At 47.2% G+C, this 24,899-nt stretch overlaps 1 protein-coding gene across 1 annotated transcript in view; it reads right to left on the minus strand.

Annotated features, from left to right (window-relative positions):
• The window catches only part of LOC137299708 (interleukin-12 receptor subunit beta-1-like), a 120,555-nt gene that overhangs the window by 268 nt on the left and 95,388 nt on the right, over positions 1-24,899 (minus strand). Inside the window, exons 5-7 of the mRNA XM_067968647.1 lie at positions 14,916-15,085; positions 13,442-13,587; positions 2,177-2,210 (exon numbers count right to left, since the gene is read on the minus strand). Coding sequence (XP_067824748.1) covers positions 2,177-2,210; positions 13,442-13,587; positions 14,916-15,085 — 350 coding nt within the window. The remainder of the gene's footprint in view (positions 1-2,176; positions 2,211-13,441; positions 13,588-14,915; positions 15,086-24,899) is intronic.

Below are 24,899 nucleotides of genomic sequence, written 5' to 3' on the forward strand. Positions count from 1 at the left end.
CTCCTATCAAATCCCATCTCTCCCGAAACATATCTCTCCCATAGGAATAGGAGGTAAGGAGACCAAAACTGTACACAGTACTCTGGGTGAGGTCTCACCAGAGCCCTATATAATTGCAGCAAGACTTCCTTACTCTTGTACTCCATCCCCCTTACATTAAAGGCTAACATACATTTGCCTTCCTAATTGCTTGCTGTACCTGCATGTTAACTTTCTGTGATTTGTGTACAAGGACACCCAAATCCGTTCGAATAACAACATTTCTTAGTTTCTCACCTTTTAACAAATATTCTGCTTTCTTAATATCCTAAATCTCCTGTAAAGCCCATCCCTCTAGTACCCTAACCATTCCATCAAAGCCCATCTCTCTAGTACTCTAACTTTCCCATCAAAGCCCATATCTCTAGTACCCTAACCCTCCTGTAAAGCCCATCCCCCAGTACCCTAACTGTCCCATCAAAGCCCATCCCTCTAGTACCCTAACTCTCCAAACAAAGCCCATCATTCTAGTACCAGAACCCCCCCCAAAGCCCACCTGTCTAGAACCCTAACTATTCCATCAAAGCCCATCTCTCTAGTTCCATAACTCTTCCATCGAAGCCCATCCCTCTAGAACCCTAACTCTCCCATTGAAGCTCAGAGACATAGAATCATAGAATGGTTACAGCACAGAAGGAGGCTATTCAGCCCATTGAGTCCGTGCCAGCTCTCTGCAAGAGCAATCTAGCTAGTCCCACTCCCCCGGCCTGTCCTCATAGCCCTGCAATTTTTTTCCCTTCAAGTACTTATCCAATTCCATTTTGAAGGCCATGATTGAATCTGCCTCCACCACCCCCTCGGGCAGTGCATTCCAGATCCCAACCACTCGCTGTGTAAAAAAAGTTTTTCCTCATGTCGCCTTTGGTTCTTTTGCCAATCACCTTAAATCCATGTCCTCTGGAACAGTTTCACTCCATCCACTCTGTCTAGACCCTTCATGATTTTGAACACCTCTATCAAATCTCCTCGCAACCTTCTCTGCTCTAAGGAGAACAACCCCAGCTTCTCCAGTCTATCCACATAACTGAAGTCCCTCATCTCCGGAATCATTCTAGTTAATCTCTTCTGTACCCTCTCTAAGGTCTTCACATCCTTCCTAAAGTGTGGTGCCCAGTACTGGACACAACACTCCAGTTGTGGCCGAACCAGTGTTTTATCAAGATTCATCATAACCTCCTTGCTTTTGTACTCTATGCCTTTATTTATAAAGCCCAGGATCCCGTATGCTTTCTTAACCTCATTCTCAACCTGTCCTGCCACCTTCAGCGATTAGTGCACATGTAACCCCAGATTTCTCTGTTCCTGCATTCCTTTTAGAGTCGTGCCCTCTAGTTTATATTGCCTCTCCTCATTTTTCCTACCAAAATGTATCTTCACACTTTTCTACGTTGAATTTCATCTGCCACGTGTCTGCCCATTCCACCAGCCTGTCTATATCCTCTTGAAGTCTATCACTATCCTCCTCACTGTTTACCACCCTTCCAAGTTTTGTGTCATCTGCAAATTTTGAAATTGTGCCCTGTACACCCAAGTCCAAGTCATTAATATATATCAAAAAAAGCAGTGGTCCTAATACCGACCCCTGGGGAACACCCACTGTACACCTCCCTCCAGTCCAAAAATCAACCGTTCACCACTACTCTGTTTCCTGTCATTTAGCCAATTTCATATCCATGCTGCCACTGCCCCCTTTATTCCATAGGTTTCAACTTTGATGACAAGCCTATTATGCGGCACTTTATCAAACACCTTTTGAAAGTCCATAAACATATAGAATCATAGAATCATAGAAGTTACAACATGGAAACAGGCCCTTCGGCCCAACATGTCCATGTCGCCCAGTTTATACCACTAAGCTAGTCCCAATTGCCTGCACTTGGCCCATATCCCTCGATACCCATCTTCCCCATAACATCAACTGTATTGCCCTCTTCGACCCTCTCTGTTACCTCATCAAAAGGCCCAATCAAGTTGATTAAACACAATTTGCCTTTAACAAATCTGTGCTGGCTTTCCCGAATCAGATTTTAACTCCCTTCCCCAACTTCATTCACACTTTGTTGAGATTTCTGAATTGTAAGTTGATTGTGATTGTGTCAGACAATTGCCTTCTTGTCCTTACTGCCTGTATTATTACCTCGTGCCTCCGATTCATTTGAGACGCAGATTGTCTGAAAAGAAAGATCAGATTAAAGAGCATTACTTTATTTTTAGCTGACAGTGAATCTCATTCAGCTTCACTTCTTCCCACTTCTTCCCCTGCATCATATTTTGGAACCACAGCTTCTGGGCATGCAGATTTAACGATTTAAAATAATCTTTCTGGGAATGACTGCAGTTCCCTGGGTTAATCACTTTGGGCCAGAAATTGCTGCAATGGCAGGTTTGGCGATGATCACGCTGAACTGGACGGTTTGCTCACCATTGACATCGCTCCTAAATTTGTGCCACAAATTGCTGGAAGTTCTCTCGGATAATGTTGTTGTGATGTCAATGTCACATCTGGGGCCTTCTGAATGTCAAAGCCAACAGCTTATCTCCTTAACCAATGAAAGAAAAGGATAGAGAAAGAAACAGAGTGAACGACAGAGAAGGAAATAGGGTCAAATTAGAGAGAAATAAGAAAGGGAAAGAAAGAGAGTGGATTAAGAAAGAGAGAAAAAAGAGACAGAAAGGAAAAGTAAGAAAAAAATGAAAAAGAACCAGCAGAAGAAGAGGACATTGTGACCCCATTGTGTTTGAGGATTGTGGTATTGGTCCTTGAGCAGTTAATGAGTGAATGGCAGGGTAGGTGTGCAAAATGTACAAACATTCTTGACCCATGGGGTATAGAAACAGTGGCCCTGTCAATCCTGATCAGAACAGTGGACCTGCTGTCATAGGAACATAGGAATTGCTGGAGGAGAAAAGATCAAGGCCCATCTAGTTCGCCTTCTACCATCCTGGTAGTCGCTCAATATAACGAAAATGGAATTGTTGACTAATCAAGGCAATTGATCTCTATCAACAATTCTCCAGCTGACTCAGACATGAGGCAAGGAAAACCCAATGGTGGAGAGTTTTGGGAGCCATAGGTCCAAAGTCACCTGTTCCTCCCAAACAGGCAACCATCTTCAGCCAGAAGTGCCGAGTGGATGATCCATCTCGGCCTCCTCCCGATATCCCCACCATCACAGAAGCCAGTCTTCAGCCAATTCGATTCACTCCTCGTGATATCAAGAAATGGCTGAGTGCACTGGATACAGCAAAGGCTATGGGCCCCGACAACATCCAGGCTGTAGTGCTGAAGACTTGTGCTCCAGAACGAGCTGCGCCTCTAGCCCAGCTGTTCCAGTACAGCTACAACACTGGCATCTACCCGACAATGTGGAAAATTGCCCAGGTATGTCCTGTCCACAAAAAGCAGGACAAATCCAATCCGGACAATTACCGCCCCATCAGTCTACTCTCAATCATCAGCAAAGTGATGGAAGGTGTCGTCGACAGTGCTATTAAGTGGCACTTACTCACCAATAACATGCTCACCGATGCTCAGTTTGGGTTCCGCCAGGACAGCTCGGCTCCAGACCTCATTACAGCCTTGGTCCAAACATGGACAAAAGAGCTGAATTCCAGAGGTGAGGTGAGAGTGACTGTCCTTGACATCAATGCAGCATTTGACCGAGTGTGGCACCAAGGAGCATTAGTAAAATTGAAGTCAATGGGAATCAGGGGGAAAACTCTCCAGTGGCTGGAGTCATACCTAGCACAAAGGAGTGGTTGTTGGAGGCCAATCATCTCAGCCCCAGGGCATAGCTGCAGGAGTTCCTCAATGTGGAAATGCCGGTGATGGACTGGGGTGGACAAATGTAAGGAATCTTACAACACCAGGTTATAGTCCAACTATTTTATTTGAAAATCACAAGCTTTCGAGAGGGTTTCTCCTTCGTCAGGTGAGCGAGTGTGGGATTCCATGGAAGGTTACCGCATTTATATTCAGAGAACAATACCTGGTGATTACAGATAATCTTTCCAACTGCCCGTTGTCAAGGCAATCAAAGTGTTCAGACAGAGTGATGTTACCTATAGGACCACCGAATACACAAACGGCCAGAACACAAAACAGAGAGAGAGAGGGAGAAACATCCGAAACATCACGATAACATCAACAAGTTCCATCCCACCATTAAGCTCACCATGGACTACTCCTCAGAATCGGTTTCTTTCTTGGACACACGAATCTCCATCAAAGACGGGCACCTCAGCACCTCATCCAACCGCAAGCCCACGGACAACCTCACGATGCTCCACTTTTCCAGCTTCCACCCTAACCACGTCAAAGAGGCCATCCCCTATGGACAGGCCCTGCGAATACACAGGGTCTGCTCAGACGAGGAGGAACACAATGGATACCTACAGACGCTGAAAGACGCCCTCGTAAGAACGGGATATGACGCTCGACTCGTCGATCGACAGTTCCGACGGGCCACAGCGAAAAATCGCATAGACCTCCTCAGAAGACTAACACGGGACGCACCAACAGAGTACCCTTCGTCGTCCAGTACTTCCCCGGAGCGGAGAAACTACGCCATGTTCTCCGCAGCCTTCAGCATGTCATCGATGGCTATGGCCATCCCCACACCTCCACTACTCGCCTTCAAACAGCCACCCAACCTCAAACAGACCATCGTTCGCAGCAAATTACCCAGCTTTCAGGAGAACAGCGTCCACGACACCACACAACCCTGCCACGGCAACCTCTGCAAGACATGCCAGATCTTCGACACAGACACCACTATCACACGAGAGGACACCACCCACCAGGTACATGGTTCATACTCCTGTGACTCGGCCAACGTTGTCTACCTCATACGTTACAGGAAAGGATGCCCCGGAGCATGGTACATTGGCGAGACCATGCAGACACTGCGACAACAGATGAACGGACACCGCGCAACAATCGCCAAACAGGAGGGTTCCCTCCCAGTCGGGGAACACTTCAGCAGTCAAGGACATTCAGCCACCGATCTTCGGGTAAGCGTTCTCCAAGGCGGCCTTCGAGACACACGACAACGCAAAATCGTCGAACAGAAATTGATAGCCAAGTTCCGCACCCATGAGGACGGCCTCAACCGGGATCTTGGGTTCATGTCACGCTACACGTAACCCCACCAGCGAAAAAAAGTTATCTGTTTTTAACACAATGGGTCATTCTCTGTCTTTCTCTTCCTTTCGGATGTTTCTCTCTCTCTCTCTCTCTCTGTTTTGTGTTCTGGCCGTTTGTGTATTCGGTGGTCCTGTAGGTAACATCACTCTGTCTGAACACTTTGATTGCCATGACAACGGGCAGTTGGAAAGGTTATCTGTAATCACAAGGTATTGTTCTCTGAATATAAATGCGGTAATCTTCCATGGAATCCCACACTCGCTCACCTGACGAAGGAGAAAGCCTCCGAAAGCTTGTGACTTTCAAATAAAACAGTTGGACTATAACCTGGTGTTGTAAGATTCCTTACATGGAGTTCCTCAAGGCAGTGTCCGAGGCCCAACCATTTTCAGCTGCTTCATCAATGACCTTCCCTCCATCATAAGATCAGAAATGGGGATGTTCGCTGATGATTGCACAGTGTTCAGTTCCATCCGCAACCCCTCAAATAATGAAGCAGTCCGAGCCCGCATGCAGCAAGACCTGGACAACATCCAGGCTTGGGCTCAGAAGTGGCAAGTAACATTCGCGCCAGACAAGTGCCAGGCAATGACCATCTCCAACAAGAGAGAGTCTAATCACCTCCCCTTGACATTCAATGGCATTACCATTGCCGAAACCCCCACCATCAACATCCTGGGGGTCACCATTGACCAGAAACTTAACTGGAACAGCCATATAAATACTGTGGCTACAAGAGCAGGTCAGAGGCTGGGTATTCTGTGGTGAGTGACTCACCTCCTGACTCCCCATAGCCTTTCCACCATCTACAAGGCACAAGTCAGGAGTGTGATGGAATACTCTCCACTTGCTTGGATGAGTGCAGCTCCAGCAACACTCAAGAAGCTCGACACCATCCAGGACAAAGCAGCCCGCTTGATTGGCACCCCATCCACCACCCTAAACATTCACTTCCTTCACCACCGGCGCACAGTGGCTGCAGTGTGTACCATCCACAGGATGCACTGCAGCAACTCGCCAAGGCTTCTTCGACAGCACCTCCCAAACCCGCGACCTCTACCACCTAGAAGGACAAGAGCAGCAGGCACATGGGAACAACACCACCTGCACGTTCCCCTCCAAGTCACACACCATCCCAATTTGGAAATATATCGCTGTTCCTTCATCGTCGCTGGGTGAAAATCCTGGAACTCCCTTCCTAACAGCACTGTGGGAGAACCTTCACCACACGGACTGCAGCGGTTCAAGAAGGCGGCTCACCACCACCTTCTCAAGGGCAATTAGGGATGGGCAATAAATGCCGGCCTCGCCAGCGACGCCCACATCCCATGAGTGAATAAAAAAAATGCTACACCTACCACATGTTATGTCTCAAGTTACTCATATACTATAACCAGAAATATTACTTTCTGCAAAAAATCTATCTAATTTGCATTCCTGAGTGTTGAAACAGCTTTGCATTCTGAAAATGATTGTCTTCCACCACGAACAGGAGTGTGGATGGCAAGACTGGCATAAAAATACTGCCAGAACAGATAAAAAGGATAAAAGAGCTCTCAGAACAATTCACTACCTGAGGGAGTGACAGTCCACAACTTCATTGGTCCCTTTGTGGGTCTTGAAAGTTGAGTGTCATGTCAGGACCATAAATAATGTCATTAGCAGGGTCCTTACGACATTAATTACCAGCCCTAAAGGCCACATGGAATAATTTGCATTAACGTCATCAATCCAGCGATTTCAAAATCGCCATTAAGTTCAAAGGGGAGGCTCTTGGCAAGAAGGGACATTTATTGCCTTTGGCGAGGTTCACAGCAGATTATTTGTAAATTGACCAGCAATTTGCTGAGAATTGCAATCAGAGCCATATCTCTTTTACTCCACAAATTGCTGGATTTTGCACCATGAATGCGTCATTACAATCCAGGAATTTCTGGCCCTTATATTGTACCTCTGGGACTTGGGATTAAAACCAGCCCAGGAGCAGAAGATGAGATTTTGCACTCTCTGGGAGCTGTAGAGAACCAATGTGAAATGAGCAGACAGTTTCAGTCCAGGAGCTCCCTGGGCAGGGACCTGCACCACACCACTAGCCCACGTTTTACACAAATTGCTAATCTCATTAAGGGAGATGATAAAATGAATGGTACAGGAAATGGTAAGAGTAGCTTCACTCTGTATCCAACCCATGCTGTACCTGCCCTGGGAGTGTTTGATGGGACAGTGTAGAGGGAGCTTTACTCTGCATCCAACCCATGCTGTACCTGCCCTGGGAGTGTTTGATGGAAAAGTGTAGAGGGAGCTTTACTCTGTATCTAACCCGTGCTGTACCTGCCCTGGGAGTGTTTGATGGGACAGTTTAGAACGGAGCTTTACTCTGTATCTAACCTGTGCTGTACCTGCCCTGGGAGTGTTTGATGGGAAAGAGTAGAGGGAGCTTTACTCTGTATCTAACCTGTGCTGTATCTGCCCTGGGAGTGTTTGACGGGACAGTGTAGAGGGAGCTTTACTCTGTATCTAACCCGTGCTGTACCTGCCCTGGGTGTGTTTGATGGGAAAGTGAAGAGGGAGCTTTACTCTGTATCTAACCTGTGCTGTATCTGCCCTGGGAGTGTTTGATGGGAAAGAGTAGAGGGAGCTTTACTCTGTATCTAACCTGTGCTGTATCTGCCCTGGGAGTGTTTGACGGGACAGTGTAGAGGGAGCTTTACTCTGTATCTAACCCGTGCTGTACCTGCCCTGGGTGTGTTTGATGGGAAAGTGAAGAGGGAGCTTTACTCTGTATCTAACCTGTGCTGTATCTGCCCTGGGAGTGTTTGATGGGAAAGTGTAGAGGGAGCTTTACTCTGTATCTAACCTGTGCTGTACCTGCCCTGGGAGTGTTTGATGGGAAAGAGTAGAGGGAGCTTTACTCTGTATCTAACCTGTGCTGTACCTGCCCTGGGAGTGTTTGATGGGACAGTGTAGAGGGAGCTTTACTCTGTATCTAACCTGTGCTGTACCTGCCCTGGGAGTGTTTGATGGGAAAGAGTAGAGGGAGCTTTACTCTGTATCTAACCTGTGCTGTATCTGCCCTGGGAGTGTTTGATGGGACAGTGCAGAGGGAGCTTTACTCTGTATCTAACCTGTGCTGTATCTGCCCTGGGAGTGTTTGATGGGAAAGTGTAGAGGGAGCTTTACTCTGTATCTAACCCATGCTGTATCTGCCCTGGGAGTGTTTGATGGGACAGTGTAGAGGGAGCTTTACTCTGTATCTAACCTGTGCTGTATCTGCCCTGGGAGTGTTTGATGGGAAAGTGTAGAGGGAGCTTTACTCTGTATCTAACCCGTGCTGTACCTGCCCTGGGAGTGTTTGATGGGACAGTGTAGAGGGAGCTTTACTCTGTATCTAACCCGTGCTGTACCTGCCCAGGGAGTGTTTGATGGGACAGTGTAGAGGGAGCTTTACTCTGTATCTAACCCGTGCTGTACCTGCCCTGGGAGTGTTTGATGGGACAGTTTAGAACGGAGCTTTACTCTGTATCTAACCTGTGCTGTATCTGCCCTGGGAGTGTTTGATGGGAAAGTGTAGAGGGAGCTTTACTCTGTATCTAACCTGTGCTGTATCTGCCCTGGGAGTGTTTGACGGGACAGTGTAGAGGGAGCTTTACTCTGTATCTAACCCGTGCTGTACCTGCCCTGGGAGTGTTTGATGGGACAGTTTAGAACGGAGCTTTACTCTGTATCTAACCCGTGCTGTACCTGCCCTGGGAGTGTTTGATGGGTCAGTGCAGAGTGAGCTTTACTCTGTATCTAACCCGTGCTGAACCTGCCCTGGGAGTGTTTGATGGGACAGTGTAGAGGGAGCTTTACTCTGTATCTAACCCGTGCTGTACCTGCCCAGGGAGTGTTTGATGGGACAGTGTAGAGGGAGCTTTACTCTGTATCTAACCCATGCTGCACCTGCCCTGGGAGTGTTTGATGGGACAGTGTAGAGGGAGCTTTACTTTGTATCTAGCCCGTGCTGTACCTGCCCAGGGAGTGTTTGACGGGACAGTGTAGAGGGAGCTTTACCCTGTATCTAACCCGTGCTGAACCTGCCCTGGGAGTGTTTGATGGGACAGTGTAGAGGGAGCTTTACTCTGTATCTAACCCGTGCTGTACCTACCCAGGGAGTGTTTGATGGGACAGTGTAGAGGGAGCTTTACTCTGTACCTAACCTTTGCTGTACCTGCCCTGGGAGTGTTTGATGGGACAGTGTAGGGGGAACTTTACTCTGTATCTAACCCGTGCTGAACCTGCCCTGGGAGTGTTTGATGGGACAGTGTAGAGGGAGCTTTACTCTGTATCTAACCCATGCTGTACCTGCCCAGGGAGTGTTTGATGGGACAGTGTAGAGGGAGCTTTACTCTGTACCTAACCTTTGCTGTACCTGCCCTGGGAGTGTTTGATGGGACAGTGTAGAGGGAGCTTTACTCTGTACCTAACCTTTGCTGTACCTGCCCTGGGAGTGTTTGATGGGACAGTGTAGGGGGAGCTTTACTCTGTATCTAACCCGTGCTGAACCTGCCCTGGGAGTGTTTGATGGGACAGTGTAGAGGGAGCTTTACTCTGTATCTAACCCGTGCTGTACCTGCCCTGGGAGTGTTTGATGGGACAGTGTAGAGGGAGCTTTACTCTGTATCTAACCCATGCTGTACCTGCCCAGGGAGTGTTTGATGGGACAGTGTAGAGGGAGCTTTACTCTGTATCTAACCCATGCTGCATCGGCCCTGGGAGTGTTTGATGGGACAGTGTAGAGGGAGCTTTACTCTGTATCTAACCCATGCTGTACCTGCCCAGGGAGTGTTTGATGGGAAAGTGGAGAGGGAGCTTTACTCTGTATCTAACCCGTGCTGTACCTGCCCTGGGAGTGTTTGATGGGACAGTGTAGAGGGAGCTTTACTCTGTATCTAACCTGTGATGTACCTGCCCTGGGAGTGATTGATGGGAAAGTGGAGAGGGAGCTTTACTCTGTATCTAACCCGTGCTGTACCTGCCCTGGGAGTGTTTGATGGGTCAGTGTAGAGGGAGCTTTACTCTGTATCTAACCCGTGCTATACCTGCCCAGGGAGTGTTTGATGGGACAGTGTAGAGGGAGCTTTACTCTGTATCTAACCCATGCTGCACCTGCCCTAGGAGTGTTTAATGGGACAGTGTAGAGGGAGCTTTACTCTGTATCTAACCCATGCTGTACCTGCCCAGGGAGTGTTTGATGGGACAGTGTAGAGGGAGCTTTACTCTGTATCTAACCCATGCTGCACCTGCCCTGGGAGTGTTTGATGGGACAGTGTAGAGGGAGCTTTACTTTGTATCTAACCCGTGCTGTACCTGCCCAGGGAGTGTTTGATGGGACAGTGTAGAGGGAGCTTTACTCTGTATCTAACCCCTGCTGTACCTGCCCTGGGAGTGTTGGATGGGACAGGATAGGGGGAGCTTTACTCTGTATCTAACCCTGTACCTGCCCTGGGAGTGTTTGATGGGACAGTGTAGAGGGAGCTTTACTCTGTATCTAGCCCGTGCTGTACCTGCCCAGGGAGTGTTTGATGGGACAGTGTAGAGGGAGCTTTACTCTGTATCTTACCCTGTACCTGCCCTGAGAGTGTTTGATGGGACAGTGTAGAGGGAGCTTTACTCTGTATCTAACCCGTGCTGTACCTGCCCTGGGAGTATTTGATGGGACAGTGTAGAGGGAGCTTTACTCTGTATCTAACCCATGCTGTACCTGCCCAGGGAGAGTTTGATGGGGCAGTGTAGAGGGAGCTTTACTTTGTATCTAACCTGTGCTGTACCTGCCCTGGGAGTGTTTGATGGGACATTGTAGAGGGAGCTTTGCTTTGTATCTAATCCGTGCTGTACCTGCCCAGGTAGTTTTTGACGGGACAGTGTAGAGGGAGCTTTACTCTGTATCTAACCGGGCTGTACCTGCCCTGGGAGTGTTTGATGGGACAGCGTAGAGGGAGCTTTACTCTGTATCTAACCCTGTACCTGCCCTGGGAGTGTTTGATGGGACAGGTTAGAGGGAGCTTTACTCTGTACCTAACCTTGGACGTTAGGGAACTTGGGGAAATAAATAGTGATGTCTTGAGGAGTGTACATATTACAGAGAGGGAGGTGCTGGAAGTCTTAACGCGCATCAAGGTAGATAAATCTCCGGGACCTGATGAAATGTATCCCAGGACGTTATGGGAGGTTAGGGAGGAAATTGCGGGTCCCCTAGCAGAGATATTTGAATCATCCACCGCTACAATTGAGGTGCCTGAGGATTGAAGGGTAGCAAATGTTGTGCCTTTGTTTAAGAAGGGCGGCAGGGAAAAGCCTGGGAACTACAGACCGGTGAGCCTGACATCTGTAGTGGGTAAGTTGTTAGAGGGTATTCTGAGGGACAGGATCTACAGGCATTTGGAGAGGCAGGGACTGATTAGGAACAGTCAGCATGGTTTTGTGAGAGGAAAATCATGTCTCACGAATTTGATTGAGTTTTTTGAAGGGGTAACCAAGAAGATAGATGAGGGCTGTGCAGTAGACGTGGTCTACATGGACTTCAGCAAAGCCTTTGACAAGGTACCGCATGGTAGGTTGTTACATAAGGTTAAATCTCATGGGATCCAAGGTGAGGTAGCCAATTGGATACAAAATTGGCTTGACGACAGAAGACAGAGGGTGGTTGTAGAGGGTTGTTTTTCAAACTGGAGGCCTGTGACCAGCGGTGTGCCTCAGGGATCGGTGCTGGGTCCGCTGTTATTTGTTATTTATATTAATGATTTGGATGAGAATTTAGGAGGCATGGTTTGTAAGTTTGCAGATGACACCAAGATTGGTGGCATTGTGGACAGTGAAGAAGGTTATCTAGGATTGCAACGGGATCTTGATAAATTGGGCCAGTGGGCCGATGAATGGCAGATGGAGTTTAATTTAGATAAATGTGAGGTGATGCATTTTGGTGGATCGTATCGGGCCAGGACCTACTCCGTTAATGGTAGGGCGTTGGGGAGAGTTATAGAACAAAGAGATCTAGGAGTACAGGTTCGTAGCTCCTTGAAAGTGGAGTCAAAGGTGAATAGGGTGGTGAAGAAGGCATTCGGCATGCTTGGTTTCATTGGTCAGAACATTGAATGCAGGAGTTGGGATGTTTTGTTGAAGTTGTACAGGGCATTGGTGAGGCCACACTTGGAATACTGTGTACAGTTCTGGTCACCCTATTATAGAAAGGATATTATTAAACTAGAAAGAGTGCAGAAAAGATTTACTAGGATGCTACCGGGACTTGATGGTTTGACTTATCGGGAGAGGTTGGACAGACTGGGACTTTTTTCCTTGGAGAATAGGAGGTTAAGGGGTGATCTTATAGAAGTCTATAAAATAATGAGGGGCATAGATAAGGTAGATCGTCAAAATCTTTTCCCAAAGGTAGGGGAGTCTATAACGAGGGGGCATAGATTTAAGGTGAGAGGGGAGAGATACAAAAGGGTCCAGAGGGGCAATTTTTTCACTCAAAGGGTGGTGAGTGTCTGGAACGAGCTGCCAGAGGCAGTAGTAGAGGCGGGTACAATTTTGTCTTTTAAAAAGCATTTGGACAGTTACATGGGTAAGATGGGTATAGAGGGATATGGGCCAAGTGCAGGAAATTGGGACTAGCTTAGTGGTATAAACTGGGCAACATGGACATGTTGGGCCGAAGGGCCTGTTTCCATGTTGTAACTTCTATGATTCTATGATTCTATACCTGCCCTGGGAGTGTTTGATGGGACAGTGTAGAGGGAGCTTTACTCTGTATCTAACCCTGTACCTGCCCTGGGAGTGTTTGATGGGACAGTGTAGAGGGAGCTTTACTCTGTATCTAACCCATGCTGTCCCTGCCCTGGGAGTGTTTGATGGGACAGTGTAGAGGGATCTTTACTCTGTACCTAACCCTCGCTGTACCTGCCCAGGGAGTGATTGATGGGACAGTGTAGAGGGAGCTTTACTCTGTACCTAACCCGTGCTGTACCTGCCCTGGGAGTGTTTGATGCGACAGTGTAGAGGGAGCTTTACTCTGTATCTAACCTGTGCTGTACCTGCCCTGGGAGTGTTTGATGGTGACACTGGTTGTCCCCAGCACTGAGCTCTCTCAGCTTGATGAACAAAATTAATCCAGAAGTCACTTCATGCTGATTTTCAGACTGTTAATGGGAGGCAGTTATCAGGAACCAGTCTGCTTTGTATTTGAAAGTTTACGATACTGTTGTGTCATTGTACCTTGTTCCAGGCCCAGGGCCCTCTTGCTCTTCGATACCGAATTTCATTGAAAATTTGTTTCACTTCTGGCTTCTCCCAGCTTAGTGTGAGTTGACCTGAGGACCTCTGCAGCCAGATCTCTTTGTCCAGGGGCGGGTCGTACTTGACTAAAATAAGAGCGAGATTGTTACAATGGGGAATGATCTTTGATTCAATTTGCGTTGCCTTTACGATGTAGTTCCTTGTTTCCTTGCCTCCATTTATCACTGTGTTGTGGTCGGAATCGCAGTGAGTGTGGGGTGGGGACTGAGTGATCAGATTGTGGCGCTCTGGACCTGATTAATTCTCTCGTTTTTTGTTTATGTCATTTTTTAAAAATGCAGCAGAAACCTCACAGAGGGAGGGGATTTTCTTGGATCTTACAGCACTTTGTGATGTCGTTCAGACATCTCAACCATCAGACTAGTAACTCATCGCTGAGAAAAAATCCAACATGGAGGAGTGTTCTGTTGCTACTTGAAGCTGCCCAATATGTGAATTGTTAGACGGCAGGTCAGGTCCCAGGTCCCAGGTCCCAGGTCCCCCCACAGCCGGGATTGACCCACCTGTCTCCCAGGACAATCCTTGTTAATGGAGGGGTCTTACCAATGATCAGGTTCATTGTAGGTATTGATTATCCTCAGTCGTGACTGATACAAACTATTTCACGATACGTGCCAGTACTGGCCACGAACATCTCCCCATATCCTGCAGGAAATTGGCGTTAACCCTGGAGAAATGGCCCAAGTGGTCGCTTGCACCAATGATCTGTCACAATTACGGCGGGAATTTGGAGAAACCGCTGTGGAAATTCTACCCCCACCGTCCTTAAGAATGCTCAGTGGGTTCTGGGCATTAGCGGCCGTCTGATCAACACAACTTTCAAAAAATATATTTTAATTCCCCCTTGGTTGGAAGTTAATCCCTCCAATCATAGATGATCAAATACAGCAACACCTCTGTAATGAGGTAGAACTGATTTGAAAACAGTGAAAGGAGTTAAGGAAAGCAGAGAGCCTCTTATAATCTCGCAATCTTCCAGCTGATCAACTCCAATAAAGTGTGGAGTCAGGAGGCCGCACAGATCAGAGGTCACTAGGGTCAAGGAAGCTGCCCAGATCAGAGGTCACCAGGGTCAAGGAGACCACGCAGATCAGAGGTCACTAGGGTCAAGGAAACTGCCCAGATGAGAGGTCACTAGGGTCAAGGAAACTTCCCAGATCAGAGGTTACTAGGGTCAAGGAAGCTGCCCAGATCAGAGGTCACCAGGGTCAAGGAGACCGCGCAGATCAGAGGTCACTAGGGTCAAGGAAACTGCCCAGATGAGAGGTCACTAGGGTCAAGGAAACTGCCCAGATGAGGGGTCACTAGGGTCAAGGAGGGCAGAGGGAAAAAGTGCAATCTCCAGGACTGGCCTGAATGATGTGACCTGGTACAGAGCAAGAGTCCAACTCACTTGAAGTCTGTGGCACAATGTAGAGCTTTTCCGATTTAAACCTTCTTCCCCCGGTATCTGATTCCACCCAGAAGGTCAGGTTCTTTGCTATGTACAGATTGTCCCTGGGCACTGTGTAAGAAGTTCGATTCTCCACCAGAAACGACTCGCATTTCTTGCACGTGTCACAACTGGAAAAGAAGAAATGAGTGAACAAAATGCTTTATAAAACAAGAAAATATAAATCAAAATGAGGCTGTCCAGTAAGATGCCCGCACCTTTATAAGTTTATTACAACTAGTATCTATGGCATTTCACCCATTTGAAAGTAAATAAATCTCCAGGCCCGGATGAAATGTATCCCAGGCTGCTAAGAGAAGCAAAGGAGAGAATAGTGGAGGCTCTAACCATCATTTTCCAATCTTCATTGGATACAGAGGTGCCAGAGGGTTGGAGGACTGCTAACATTGTACCGTTGTTTAAAAAAGGAGAGAGGGATAGACCGAGTAATTACAGGCCAGTCAGTCTAATCTCGGTGGTGGGCAAATTATTGGAATCAATTCTGAGGGACAGCATAAATCATCATTTAGAAAGGCACGGAGTAATCAAGGACAGTCAGCATGGATTTTTTAAGGGAAAGTCGTGTCTGACTAACCTGATTCAATTTTTTGAGGAGGTAACAAGGAGGGTCGATGAGGGCAATGCGTTTGATGTAGTCTACATGGATTTTAGCAAGGATTTTGACAAGGTCCCACATGGCCGACTAATCAAAAAAGTAAAAGCCCATTGGATCCGAGGGAAAGTGGCAAGTTGGATCCAAAATTGGCTCAGTGGCCGGAAGCAAAGGGTAATGATCGACGGGAGTTTCTGTGACTGGAAGGCTGTTTCCAGTTGGGTTCCGCATGACTCAGTACTGGGTCCCTTTCTTTTTGTGGCCTATATTAATGATTTGGACTTGAATATGGAGAGCTTGATGAAGAAATTTGCAGATGATACAAAAATTGGCCGTGTGGTTGATAGTGAGGAGGAAAGCTGTAGACTGCAGGAAGATATCAATGGCCTGGTCAGGTGAGCAGAAAAGTGGCAAATGGAATTCAATCCAGAGAAGTGTGAGGTAATTCATTTGCGGAGGGCAAACAAGTCAAGAGAATACACAATAAATGGGAGGATACTGAGAGGCATAGAGGTACAAAGGGACCTTGGAGTGCATGTCCACAGATCCCTGAAGGTAGCAGGACAGGTAGATAAGGTGGTTAAGAAGGTAATGGGATTTCCTTTATTAGCCGAGGCATAGAATATAAGAGCAGGGAGGTTATGCTAGAATTGTATAAAACATTGGTTAGGCCACAGCTTGAGTACTGCATACAGTTCTGGTCACGACATTACAGGAAAGATGTGATTGCACTAGAGAGGGTACAGAGGAGATATACAAGGATGTTGCCAGGACTGGAGAATTTTAGTTATGAGGAAAGATTGGATAGACTGGGGTTGTTTTCTTTGGAACAAAGGAGGCTGAGGGGAGATTTAATTGAGGTGTATAAAATTATGATGAGACTAGATAGAGTGGATAGGGAGGACCTATTTCCCTTAGCAGAGAGGTCAGTGACCAGGGGGCATAGATTTAAAGTAATTGTAGAAGGATTAGAGGGGAACTGAGGAGAATTTTTTTTACCCAGAGGGTGGTGGGGGTCTGAAACTCACTGCCTGAGAGGGTGGGAGAGGCAGAAACCGTCAATTCATTTAAAAAGTACTCGGATGTGCAGGAGCTCACAGGTCACTGGTTAGTAATCAGAAGCAGGATCTCTGGATGATTTCTCCCTTCAATAATCCAGGGGCACTGACGTTAATTGTGGCCTATCAGCACAGAACAGGGATGCTATCCAGGATCTTCCTTGTCTGCCTGGCTCCATGTCATACCTGATTAATTTGCTGAGTCAGCAGACTGAGGGGAGAATCATTATTGGGTTTAAATGAGAACATTTCTCAATCTTAAGGTACTTCGGGGAGAATTTCCTCAGCGTTTTCAGCACATTAGCAGAAATGGAACAGGAAATTCTCTCATAGAACCATAGACCCATAGAAAAGATACAGAACAGAAGGGGGCCATTCGGCCCATCATGTCTTTGCTGGCTCGAAGAACAACCAGGTGCCCATCCTAATCCCACCTTCCAGCACCCAGTCCGTAGCCCTGCAGCTTACAGCACTTTAGGTGCAGGTCCAGGTACTTTTTAAAAGAGTTGAGGGTCCCTGCCTCTACCACCAATTTGGGCAGCGAATTCCATACACCCACCACCCTCTGGGTAAAAAAGTTTTTCCTCATGTCCCCTCTAATCCTTCTGCCAATCAGCTTAAATCTATGTCCTCTAGTTCTTGAAATCTCTGCTAAGGAAACAGGTACTTCCTGTCTACTCTATCTGGGCCCCACATAATTTTGTACACCTCAATCAAGTCACCCCTCAGCCTCCTCTGCTCCAAGGAAAACAACCCCAGCCTATCCAATCTCTCCTCATAGCTGCAATTTTCAAGCCCTGGCAACATTCTTGTAAATCTTCTCTGCACTCTCTCCAGAGCAATTACATCCTTCCTGTAATGTGGTGACCAGAACTGCGCACAATACTCCAGCTGAGGCCTTACCAGCGTTTTATACAGTTCCATCATTACATCCCTGCTTTTGTATTCTATACCTCGGCTAATAACGGAGAGCATTCCGTATGCCTTCTTCTCAACCTTATCTACCTGTACTGCCACCTTCAGGGACCTGTGCACATGCACTCCAAGGTCTCTCACTTCCTCGACCCCTCTCAATATATTCCCGTTTACTGCGTATTCCCTTTTACTGTTTGCCCTCCCTAAGTGCATTACCTCACACTTCTCCGGGTTGAACTCCATTTGCCACTTTTCCACCCACTCCACCAACCCATTGATATCTTCTTGGAGTCTACAGCTATCCTCTTCACTATCAACTACACGGACAATTTTTGTGTCGTCTGCAAATGTGCCAATCATGCCCCCTACATTCATGTCCAAATCATTAATATATACCACAAACAGCAAGGGATCCAACACTGAGCCCTGTGGCACACCACTGGAAACGGATTTCCATTGGCAAAGACATCCATCGACTTTTACCCTTTGTTTCCTGTTACTGAGCCAATTTTGGATCCAATTCACCACATTTCCCTGTATCCCATGGGATTTTACCTTTCTGACCAGTCTGCCATGTGGGACCTTGTCAAATGCCTTACTAAAATCCATGTAGACAACATACACTACACTACCCTCATCAATCCTCCTCGTCACTTCCTCAAAGAATTCAATCAGATTTGTAAGGCATGACCTTCCCTGAACAAATCCATGCTGACTATCCCTGATTAAACCATGCCTTTCCAAGTGACAGTTTATCCTATCTTTCAGGATTGATTCTAATAGTTTGCCCACCACCGAGGTAAGACTGACCGGCCTATAATTGTTTGGCCTTTCCCTCGTACCCTTTTTAAACAATGGTACTACGTTTGCAGTCTTCCAGTCCTCCGGTACCTCCCCTGTATCTAGTGAGGATTGGAAAATGATCCTCAGAGCATCCGCTATTTCCTCCCTGGCTTCCTTCAATAGCCTGGGAAACAATCCATCAGGCCCTGGTGACTTATCAACTTTCAAGGATTCCAGTCCCTCTAGTACTTCCTCTCTCGTTATGTTTACCTTATCCAATATTTCACACCTCTCCTCTACGTCTGGATCATCCCTTTCCTTTGTGAATACGGAGACAAAATATTAATTTAAAACCCTCCCACATCCTCTGCTTCTACACAAAAGTTACCCTTATCATCCCTGATAAGGGATATAGAATATAAAATTCTAACAGGACTAGACAGATATGATGCAGGGAGGTTGTTCCCGATGGCTGGGGAGTCCAGAACCAGGGGTCACAGTCTCAGGATACGGGGTATGCCATTTAGAACCGAGGTGAGGAGAAATTTCTTCACTCAGAGGGTGGTGAACCTGTGGAATTCTCTACCACAGAAGGCAGTGGAGGCCAAGTCATTAGATGTATTCAAGAAGGAGATAGATATATTTCTTAATACTGAAGGGATCAAGGGATATGGGGAAAAAGCAGGAACAGGGTACTGAGTTAGACGATCAGCCATGATCATTTTGAATGGCGGAGCAGGCCCGAAGGGCCGAATGGCCTACTCTTGCTCCTATTTTCTATGTTTCTATGTCCCACCTTTTCCTTAGCTATCTTCTTGTTCTTAATGTACTGATAAAACATCTTTGGGTTTTCTTTAATCTTACTAGCTAATATTTTTTCATGCCCTCTCTTTGCTTTCCTTATTTCCTTTTTTACGTCATCCCTGTACTTTCTACTCTCCTCTGGGCTTTCTGCAGTATTTAGTTTTCTGTGACAGTCATAAGCTTTCTTCATCTGCTTTATCTTGCCCCGTATACTTCCAGACAACCAGGGGGCTCTAAATTTGGCAGTGCCACCCTTTTTCTTTGAGGAGACGTATCTGCATTGTACCCCTAGAATTTCACTTTTTAGTGCCTCCCACTGGCTTGCCACTGATTTCTCCTCAAGTAGTTATGTCCAGTCCACTTCTGCCAAATCACCTCTTAGTTCTGTAAAATTTGCCTTCCCCCAATTTAAAACGTTTACTCCTGATTTAACTCTGTCCTTTTCCATAATAATGCTAAAACTAACTGAGTTGCGGTCACTACCCCCAATATGGTCACCCACTGTCACTTCACCCACTTGCCCATCTTCATTTCCCAGGACTAAGTCTAGAATTGCATCCCCTCTTGTTGGGCTTGTCACGTACTGGCTAAAAAAGTTCTCCTGGACACCGATCAAGAATTGTGCCCCCTCTGTGCCCCTCACTCTGTTTGAATCCCAGTTGATGTTAGGGTAGTTGAAGTCCCCGACTATTATTGCCCTCTTATTTTTGCACTCAGAAATTTGCCTGCATATTTGTTCTTCTATCTCCCTTTCACTATTCGGGGGTCTATAGTTCACTCCTAGTAGTGTGACTGCCCCTTTTTTATTTCTTAGCTCAACCCATATGGCCTCAATTGATGATCCATTTAGCATATCATCCCTTCTCACAACTGGAATTGATTCTTTAACCAATAATGCTACCCCCCCTCTTTTTTTATCACCCACTCTATCCTGCCTGAAAGGGATATTGAGCTGCCAATTATCCCCCTCTTTAAGCCAGGTTTCCGTTATAACAATGATATCATGCTGCCATGTGTCTATCTGTGCCCTTAGCTCATCTGCTTTGTTTGTAATACTCCTTGCATTGAAGTATATCCCCTTTAACCCCGTCAAATTCCTGTGCTGAACACTCTTTAACCTTTGCTTCTTCTGCCTTTCTGAGTCACTAACTATGTCACTAACTGCTTTTCTATTTCCCGTTTCCTGGTCTGAATTTGTCCTATCTGTACCTGCCCTTTGGTTCCCATCCCCCTGCCATACTAGTTTAAACCCCCCCCAACAGAACTGGCAAATGTCCCCGTGAGGATATTGGTCCCGGTTCTGCTCGGGTGTAACCCGTCCAGCTTGTACAGGTCCCGCCTTTCCCAGAATCGGTCCCAATACCTCAGGAATTTAAACCCCTCCCTCCTACACCATCTCTCAAGCCACACACTCATCTGGTCTATTCTCCTATTTCTGCTCTCGATAGCACGTGGCACTGGGAGTAATCCTGAGATTACTGACTTAGGGGTCCTGCTTTTTAATTTATTTCCTAACTCCCTATATTCTGCTTGCAGGACCTCATCCCTTTTTTTTCTGATGTTGGTACCGATATGGACCACGACTACTGGCTGTTCACCCTCCCCCTTCAGAATATCCTGCAGCCGCTCCGTGACATTCTTGACCCTAGCAACGGGGAGGCAACATACCATCCTGGAGTCACGTTTGCGGCCGCAGAAACGCCTGTCTGTTCCTCTTACACTGGACTCCCCTATCACTATAGCCCTGCCACTCTTCTTCCTCCCCTCCTGTGCAGCTGAGTCACTCGTGGTGCCCCGGTCTTGGCTCTTGCTGCATTCCCCTGATAAGCCATCTCCCCCAATAGTATCTAAAGCAGAATATCTGTTTGAGAGGGAGATGGCCCCAGCGGACTCCTGCTCTACCTGCCTAGTCCTTTTACTCTGCCTGGCGGTCACCCATTTCCTTTCTGCCTGCGTAATCTTTACCTGTGGTGTGACCACCTCACTGAACAGGCAGGAAAATTGGGCAGAATCCGTTTCTGCAGGATCAGCACCGTCGGAACAGTTTCCCTGGGGTCCCTCGCGCTTTCTGTACGTTCCCGCGATCCTCCCATGAATAGTCTCATTTGCATATATTATAACGAACACTTGTGAGTTTCCTGTTTTTACACTGGGGGTAACCTGGGCTGGGATTACAAGGTGCAGCTGATGCCAGCAGCAGAAGTGAGGAGTTTCCTGAGCTGAGAGTTTGAGCAGTGATTTCTGCCATTTAAACTGTTCCAGTCGCACACCTCGATTTGCTCCCACTCTTTCTCAAAGGGTCAGACCAGCAGCAGATTCTCGCCCCCACCCCCTCCCCCAATGGCCCCCACTCCCTACCCTCAGAGAGCGACTCTGGAGCACATATCTCAATCCCTGTGGGCAAACCCGTGTGTGACATTGTGATGATGGAGGAGGAACACAGGGGGGAGCAAAGGCGACTTGGGATTCACTGCAAGGGCAGCAGGCCTTGTCTCAGCACCGATCTCATCATCTGTGTAAAACAGTCGACCTTTAGCACCACAGTCGAACCTCCCTCAAAGCACCTGCTCATCCTACAACACAACACATCAGCTCTCTTTGCCTCTACATGATGTGCCAATCATCACCAGTGAAGATGTCAGCACCAGATCAGTGCCCCTTCCCTGTGTGAGTAAATCTCTCTCAATAACAAAGCACCACAGCTGAGCACATTCTATTTATTACAATAAAGTCCAAAATGAACAGAGTCATAGAATCAGAGAATCATAGAAATTCATGGTACAGAAGGAGGCCATTCAGCCCATCATGTCCGTGCCGACCGAAAAAGAGCCACCCAGCCTAATCCCACTTTCCAGCACTTGGTCCGTAGCCCTGTAGGTTACAGCACTTCAGGTGCACATCCAGGTACTTTTTAAATGCGATGAGGATTTCTGCCTCTCCCACCCTCTCAGGCAGTGAGTTCCAGACCCCCACCACCCTCTGGGTGAAAAAAAATCTCCTCAGCTCCCCTCTAATCCTTCTACCAATTACTTTAAATCTATGCCCCCTGGTTATTGACCCCTCTGCTAAGGGAAATAGGTCCTTCCTATCCACTCTATCTATTCCTGTCATAATTTTATACACCTCAATTAAATCTCCCCTCAGCCTCCTCTGTTCCAAAGAAAATAACCCCAGCCTATCCAATCTTTCCTCATAGCTAAAATTCTCCAGTCCTGGCAACATCCTCATAAATCTCCTCTGTACCCTCTCCAGTGCAATCACATCCTTCCTGTAATGTGGTGACCAGAACTGTACACAGTGCTCAAGCTGTGGCCTAACCAGTGTTTTATACAGTTCCATCATAACCTCCCTGCTCTTATATTCTATGCCTCGGCTAATAAAGGAAAGTATTCCATATGTCTTCTTAACCACCTTATCTACCTGTCCTTCCCACTTCAGGAATCTGTGGACATGGACTCCAAGGTCCTTCTGTTCCTCTACACCTTTCAGTATCCTCCCATTAAAAGTGTACTCCCTTGCCTTGTTTGCCCTCCCCAAATGCATTACCTCACACTTTTCCGGATTGAATTCCATTTGCCACTTTTCTGCCCACCTGACCAGTCCATTGATATCTTCCTGCAGTCTACAGCTTTCCTCCTCACTATCCACCACACGGCCAATTTTTGTATCATCTGCAAACTTCTTAATCATGCCCCTACATTTAGATCATTAATATATACCACAAAAAGCAAGGGACTTAGTACTGAGCCCTGCGGAATAACCTTCCAGTCACAAAAACACCCGTTGACCATTTCCCTTTGCTTCCTGCCACTGAGCCAATTTTGGATTCAACTTGCCACTTTCCCTTGGATCCCATGGACTTTTACTTTTCTGACCAATCTGCCATATGGGACATTGTCAAAAGCCTTGCTGAAATCCACGTAGACTACATCAAACACGTTACCCTCATCGACCCTCCTTGTTGCCTCCTCAAAAAATTCAATCAAGTTAGTCAGACACGACCTTCCCTCAACAAACCCATGATTAATCATAGAATCATGGAATTTTTTATTTTTTTTAATTCATTCTTGGGATGTGGGCATTGCTGGCGAGGCCGGCATTTATTGCCCATCCCTAATTACCTTTGAGAAGGTGGTGGTGAGCCGCCTTCTTGAACCGCTGCAGTCTGTGTGGTGAAGGTTCTCCCACAGTGCTGTTAGGAAGGGAGTTCCAGGGTTTTAACCCAGCAACGATGAAGGAACGGCGATATATTTCCAAGTCGGGATGGTGTGTGACTTGGAGGGGAACGTGCAGGTGGTGTTGTTCCCATGTGCCTGGTGGTAAAAGTCGCAGGTTTGGGAGGTGCTGTCGAAGAAGCCTTGGCGAGTTGCTGCAGTGCATCCTGTGGATGGTGCACACTGCAGCCACAGTGCGCCGGTGGTGAAGGGAGTGAATATTTAGGGTGGTGGTTGGGGTGCCAATCAAGCGGGCTGCTTTGTCCTAGATAGTGTCGAGTTTCTTAAGTGTTTTTGGAGCAAGTGGAGAGTATTCCATCACACTCCTGACTTGTGCCTTGTAGATGGTGGAAAGACTTCGGGGAGTCAGGAGGTGAGTCACTCGCCACAGAATACCCAGCCTCTGATCTACTCTTGCAGCCAAAGTATTTATGTGGCTGGTCCAGTTAAGTTTCTGGTCAAAGGTGACCCCCAGGATGTTGATGGTGGAGGATTCGGTAATGGTAATGCTGTTGAATGTCAAGGGGAGGTGGCTAGACTCTCTCTTGTTGGAGATGGTCATTGCCTGGCACTTGTCTGGCGCGAATGTTGCTTGCCACTTATCAGCCCAAGCCTGGATGTTGTCCAGATCTTGCTGCATGCGGGCAAAGACAGCTTTATTATCTGCGAGGTGGCGAATGGAACTAAACACTGTGCAAACATTAGCGAACATCCCCATATCTGACCTTATGGTGGAGGGAAGGACATTGATGAAGCAGCTGAAGATGGTTGAGCCTAGGATACTTCCCTGAGGAACTTCTGCAGCAATGTCCTGGGGCTGAGATGATTGGCCTCCAACAACCATTACCATCTTCCTTTGTGCTAGGTATGACTCCAGCCGCTGGAGAGTTTTCCCCCTGATTCCCATTGACTTCAATTTTATTAGGGCTCCTTGGTGCCATATTTGGTCAAATGCTGCCTTGATGTCAAGGGCAGTCACTCTCACCTCACCTCTGGAATTCAGCTCTTTTGTCCATGTTTGGACCAAGGCTGTAATGAGGTCTGGAGCCGAGTGGTCCTGGCGGAACCCAAACTGAGCATCAGTGAGCAGGTTATTGGTGAGTAAGTGCCGCTTGATAGCACTGTCGACGACACCTTCCATCACTTTGCTGATGATTGAGATTAGTCTGATGGGGCGGTAATTGGCCGGATTGGATTTGTCCTGCTTTTTGTGGACAGGACATACCTGGGCAATTTTCCACATTGTCGTGTAGCTGCCAGTGTTGTAGCTGTACTGGAACAGTTTGGCTAGAGGCGCAGCTAGTTCTGAATCATAGAAAGGTTACAGCACAGAAGGAGGCAATTCGGCCCATTGAGTCCACACCGGCTCTATGCAAGAGCAATCCAGTTAGTCCCACTCCCCCGCCCTGTCCCCATAGCGCTGCAAATTTTTCCCCTTCAAGTACTTATTCAATTCCATTTTGAAAGCAATGATTGAATCTGCCTCCACCACCCCCTCGGGCAGTGCATTCCAGATCCTAACCAGTCTCTGTGTAAAAAAGTTTTTCCTCATGTGGCC

This window comes from Heptranchias perlo, chromosome 29, assembly GCF_035084215.1.
Source record: "Heptranchias perlo isolate sHepPer1 chromosome 29, sHepPer1.hap1, whole genome shotgun sequence".
In the NCBI taxonomy this organism is placed as follows: domain Eukaryota; kingdom Metazoa; phylum Chordata; class Chondrichthyes; order Hexanchiformes; family Hexanchidae; genus Heptranchias; species Heptranchias perlo.